The 6000-nt window shown below is 37.0% G+C and overlaps 1 protein-coding gene across 5 annotated transcripts in view; it reads right to left on the bottom strand.

Annotated features, from left to right (window-relative positions):
- Positions 1–6000, bottom strand: part of Kifap3 (kinesin associated protein 3) — a 130467-nt gene that overhangs the window by 85964 nt on the left and 38503 nt on the right. For all 5 annotated transcript variants that reach the window (XM_031387452.1, XM_031387481.1, XM_031387473.1 and 2 more), the window contains exon 10: positions 2839–3001. In XM_031387452.1, coding sequence (XP_031243312.1) covers positions 2839–3001 — 163 coding nt within the window. The remainder of the gene's footprint in view (positions 1–2838; positions 3002–6000) is intronic.

Genomic DNA, 6000 nt, shown 5'->3' with positions numbered 1-6000 from the left:
AAAAAAAAAAAAAAAAAAAAGAATGCATATGCTTTCCACTGCCACCTGGAGTGCACCACAGCAGGATATAGGGCAGGCCACAAAACAAACGTAGGCAAATGAAAATAATTACATCTTATCTAATCACAATGTAATAAAACTACAAACAACAAGAAACCATATAATTACATAGAAACTTAACATATACATCCAATCAACTGATGAGTCAAGGAAGAAAATGAGAGGGAAATTTAAAATGATTCTCAAACCAAATGTAAATGAGATCACAGCCCACTGTGGAGCATGAAAGAGCCCTACTGTGTGAAGAAGTCCTGGGTGGATATGTGCTGTCCACGTGAGGCAGCCGTGTCTAGAACCAAAGCCTCAGACCCACGAGAAGTTGGCAAAGTCTTCCCCTGGTGAGCAAGGCTCAGGCAGACGACAAAGTCTTCATGTACTCTGAGTGTGAATGTTGCCAGTGTGTTAGCAATGTCCACCCTAGCCTCAGTATGCCTCACCCCACCCGGATACTGCACAGAAGGCCTGATGCCAGCTTTTCTGTGTTTGTGAATGTGTCTTTCCCCATCACCTCTCTGCCCTTGTCAGGTCAATCTCTTGAACCTTTTAAGATGCAAAGCCACGTAACAAACCAGAATCTAAGGGATAAGATAAAGCAGTCTAAGAGGGAATTTTATAGCAATCAATATCTCTATCAAAAATATCAGTAATTCTCAAACAACCTACCACTGAATTCAAGAAATAAGAACAAATCAAACCAATACTGAAAGAGATCATCACTTCAGAAATAAATGAAATAACAGATTAAAAAATATAAGGGGTCAACATAATTATGAATTGGCTTTGTGAAAAGAAAAACAAAATTTACATCCTCTAGCTAGGCCAAGAAAAAGGGAGAGAAGATTTAAGCAGAATTAAAGACAGAAGAGAAACTATTGTAACTGCAACAAAGAAATACAAGGAATTGTTATATCTGTATGAACTATATGTCAACAAATTTGGTAACTGAAAAGCAACGGATACATTCCTGGACATGTATGTCTTATCTAAATTAAATCATGAAGACAAAGAAATTCTGAACAGACTAATAATTAGAATCAATTAAGGAATAATACTTTTTTTCCTATCAACAAAGCCCAGGATCATATGGCTTCACTGCTGAACATGACCAACATTTAGAGAACTCAAACCAATTCCTTCCAAGCTATTAAAACAAACAAAGCAACAAGAAAAACAGAAATGGAAATCCAATGTTGCCTTGAGTTGAGTACTTGATAAACACAATATTAAAACAACAACAAAAAACTCCTGATTAATAATCCTAATGAACACAGATAAAGATAATTCACTAGCACATAAATAACATTCATCACCATCACCTGATATTTGTGTCAGAAATGAAAGGATGGTTCAATGCACACAAATCAATAAAAGATCAATACCACATAAACAATGAGTAAATCCATCATTTCATTAGACAAAACCCAAACCAAGTCAAAACACTTAACGGAATAAAATATCCCTTCGGAGAAGAAGACTGAGTAACTTGCGTGTTGAAGCAATGTACCTAAAGATAATGAAAGCCACATACAAGCCCAGATAAAATACTGAATCCACAACAGCTAGGTGTTTCATGAAATGGAAAAATAAATATTATTAATTATCCATGTTACCTAAATTTACAGATTCAGCATAATCATTATCAAAATATCAATGACATTCTCCATAGAACTAATAAAAATAATACTAAAGTTCGTATGAAATCACAACATACTGGTCAGTCAAAGCAATTTTGAGGAAATAAAAAGCAAGAGACATTACTTGCTTTCAAAACCTATCAGGTACAGTAACTTGAGAGTGTAGGTGCTGGAATAAAAAACAAAAAAGACAGAAATTTAGAGCAGAAGAGAGGAGTTAAGAGCAAACCATGCATCTATCATGATTCCCAACAAAAGGTGCTGAGCGCAGGCATTACATAAAAACTAGCTCCACAACAAATGGCACTAGCAAGAACATCATATACATGTAGAAGGCACTACACATTTTTAGTCATTGTACTCAAAATCAACTTAAAATGCATTAAAGCCTTAAGTATAAGACCTGTAACTATGATACTATTGGACAAAACTACCTGAGAAATGTTTCAAGACATACTAGTGGAATATGAACTTTTGGAAAAGGTAGGGAACAAAGCCAAAGTGCGTAGTGATATAGAAGGCCCAAAGTTTACAGAACAAAGGCAATGGCAGAGTAAAGAGGAGCTACAGAACCGAAAGAAAATTATAAACCTTCTGTTTGATAGCCGGTTAAAATCCAGAACATAGAAGGGACTCTAAAATTTCAGTAGGAGTTAGTAAAATAATACAATTAAAAGTATGAAACAGACCTCAGCAGATATTTCTTTAAAAAGTCAGGCAGGGCAGCAGGGTCAGGAAGCACAGAGTGAGTGGGAAGTGGAGCTGGGCTTTACATCCTCAGATCTGCCCCCAGTGGCAGCTTCCTCCAGCAAGGCTCCACCTCCTAGGGCCCCCACCCCCCACCCCCAAAATGGTGCCAGGGCACTAAATGTTAGAACACATGAGTCTGGGAGGGGCATTTACATTAAAACCATACAAAGGAATAATGAAGTCTAAGTGTTTAAGGTATTCCAGCTCATTCTACAACTAGGAAATCCTGGGATAGGTCATATTTTATTAATATGCTTATTTTTTTACTCTTCAATTTTCAGTTAGAAGAACTTATAAAGGGTGATTTTTGCATAGACATCCTTTTTACACTAGGTTGAACTTTTCAATAATGGAGCAAATGCCAAGAAACAGCATCATCAATGTTAAAGCATACCCAGGAGTGCAGTGAGCTTTGGGAGAAGTCCGACTTGTACCATCTTGTTTCTCAGGCCTGTGTCAAATGAGAGGTTTAAGAGGAGCCGGAGGGTGATATTCAGGAGATCTTCATGCTCACAGGGTATCATCTTTACCAGTTTTTCAACAATATCCATCTCCACCTATAGTGAAAAAATATTTGCATTAGATTACAAAATAAGATATAAAAGGTCACAACATAGCCTGTTTCTATTTGAATATATAACTATTTCATAAGTATGAATTAGCTTATATTCTCATTTCAACCTATAACGCAAATGTTTTTATATTAAAATCAAACTTCTCCTCACACTCCTACATCATCCACTCTCTTCCCTCATTTTGTTGCCATCAACTGGAAAACAAACAGCATCGATTCTTGAAAAGCTTGCAGAACTGGACACCACCCATTACATTCCAGGCCGCCTACAAGAACAGACAAGGTTTCATTTGCCTTTCAAGACTGCCTCGGTCTAAAAAGAGTGGACAAGGAAGACAAGTAACAAAAATACAATGCAATAAACAATAAACAAAGAGACTGATGCCCAGAAGTGCTCTGGAAGGAGTCATTAACACATCAAGGAGAGAAGACTTCAATTTCAGAACAAAGTTTTAATGAATATAAATTATTTTTCTGGTTAAGAAAAGCACTGCTAGTACAGAATGAAAGAAGCCCATAGGCAAACCTTATTTAGGGAATTACAATTGCTTGGTTATGACCACAGGATAAAGTATATAGAGATTAGCAGAAACTTAAAGATAAATCCTAGGCAGATTATGGAGGGATTTAACACTTAGGTAGGGAAGTCAAGATTATTTTATACGAAGCAGATTTTTCTTTGCAAATGTAAATCCAAGTGGTCATAGGTCTTTGGCATGGGACCCCTCTGAAGTCTAATGTTCCAGATGATAGCCAAAGACCAGCATTGTAAGGTCTTAAGAAACTAGGCCTCAGGCCCTTTATCTACATGGTTAATAAGGAAGCCTATCTATGCCATTAATGAAGACTAGTAAATGCAAATACTAGCCTGGGAAACTAAAGGTAAAACATCAAATTTTTTAGGCTTAATTCAAGATAATATTTTGAAATCTTATTAAAATTGGGACAGACCACCAGACTGCAAGAAGTAGCTAAAATTTTAGATTAGGAATCAGCATATTGTGCTTAGAGGGACTAATACGACCCACCACAACCAATGAATAAAGACTTTTTTTTCTTTTCATCATCTTGAAAAAACAAACCCAAGTACTCCTGTCATGAAGCTACGCCCCTAGCCAATTATGGTTTTAAATAACGGAAAAATAAAAGCAAATAAAGACTATTTCATAATGAATGAAAGGCAATTTAACGATAAAAACCCATCTTTTAACAGATACAATCCACAAACCACAAGAAACTCAAGAAGAAGGAAGACCAAAGTGTGGTCTTCTTAGAAGGGGGAACAAAATACCTATGGAAGGAGTTGCAGAGACAAAGTGTGGAGCAGAGATTGAAGGAAAGACAATCCAGAGACTGCCCACCTGGGGATCCTTCCCATATACAATCACCAAACTCAGATAGTATTGTGGATGCCAGCAAGTGCTGGCTGTCAGGAGCCTGATATAGCTGTCTCCTGAGAGGCTCTGTCAGTGCCCAACTAATACAGAAGTAGAGGTTCACAGCCATCCATTGCACTCTGCACAAAGTCCCCAATGGAGGAGCTAAAGAAAAGACCCAAGGAGCTGAAGGTGTTTGCAGCCCCATAGGAGGAACAACAATATGAATTAACCAGTACCTCCAGAGCTCCCAGGGACTAAACCACTAACCAAAGAGTACACATGGTGGGACTCATGGCTCCCAGATGCATGTGCATAGCAGAGGATGGCCTAGTTAGTCATCAATGGGAGGAGAGGCCCTTGGTCCTGTGAAGGCTCTATGCCCCAGTGTAGGGGAATGCCAGGGCCAGAAAGCAGGAGAGGGTGGGCTGGTGAGCAGGGGGAGGAGGGAGGGAACATTTTTTTTTTTTTTTTGGAGGGGAAATCAGGAAAAGGGAGAACATTTGAAATGTAAATAAAGAAAATATCTAATAAAAAAGACAAAAGGAAAAACAAACAAACAAACACCAATAGATCTGTAACAAAACCAAAGGAGACATCAATATTCATAAGCAAATCTTTTTGTAAAGACTTTATGTACATGTGAATGTCTGCCTGCTAGTCTGTATAAGCATGAAATGCATGCAGATGCCCAAAGGGGATGTCCGATCTCCTGGAACTGGAGCATCAGGGGGTTGTGAGCTGCTTACTATGAATGCTGGCAATAGAATGATAGTCCAATGCAACAACAGCATGTATTCTTAACCCCCAAAGTACATCTTGATCTGTACTCATATCATCTTTTAAGTTAACTCAGAATAAAATAACTGGACTAAAACAACAGCAAATCCTACAAAACTTCTTGAAGGAAGCTTTTTTGAGTTAATGAAGAATGCTTCAATATGACACCAGACCACAACCTGCTAAAGGCATTTTTTATATGCTGGAGTTCACCAAATTAAAACCTTTGCTCTTTATGGGAGAATGAAAAGGATAAGCTACAGAAAATAATAAAACACATGAAAACCTATATGTGACAAAAGCTTTGCATCCAAAATACATACTAAAATTAAATCATTAGTAAAAACAATAAGCAAACCCATATAATGTCCATCTTTTTTACAGTTGCTCTTAAAATTACATGTTAATATGATGTACTCTTATAGTGTATAAATGAGATGCCAGGTTAATATATTATTATATATCTATTCTATAATAACTATTATATAATTTAAAGCATGAATTAAAATGATTTTTAAGGTAAAAATGAAATTTACCTTAAAATATGAGAAATATATATGTTTACCTTAAGATATACATGGAGAAGGTGAGATTAATGTTATGCTGCATTCCTAGCTCAGATTCTATTGGCACTTGATGGCTGCTGGGGAGGGAGATTCAGTTTTCTTAGGAGATGTAGGCTGAGAGCTCACACATGCTCCAGTAAATCACCCTATACGATGAACATACAGGCAGCACTAAAGACACTCAGTGAGTTAAATAAAACAAAAAATAAACGAGTTTATGAATTTGGGAAGGAAAGTGAAATATGTTGGAGAGTAGGGGA

This window comes from Mastomys coucha, unplaced genomic scaffold (assembly GCF_008632895.1).
Source record: "Mastomys coucha isolate ucsf_1 unplaced genomic scaffold, UCSF_Mcou_1 pScaffold1, whole genome shotgun sequence".
NCBI classification, from domain to species: domain Eukaryota; kingdom Metazoa; phylum Chordata; class Mammalia; order Rodentia; family Muridae; genus Mastomys; species Mastomys coucha.
The sequence above is the reverse complement of the archived record's forward strand: the minus strand, read 5'-3'. Positions and strand labels throughout refer to the sequence as shown.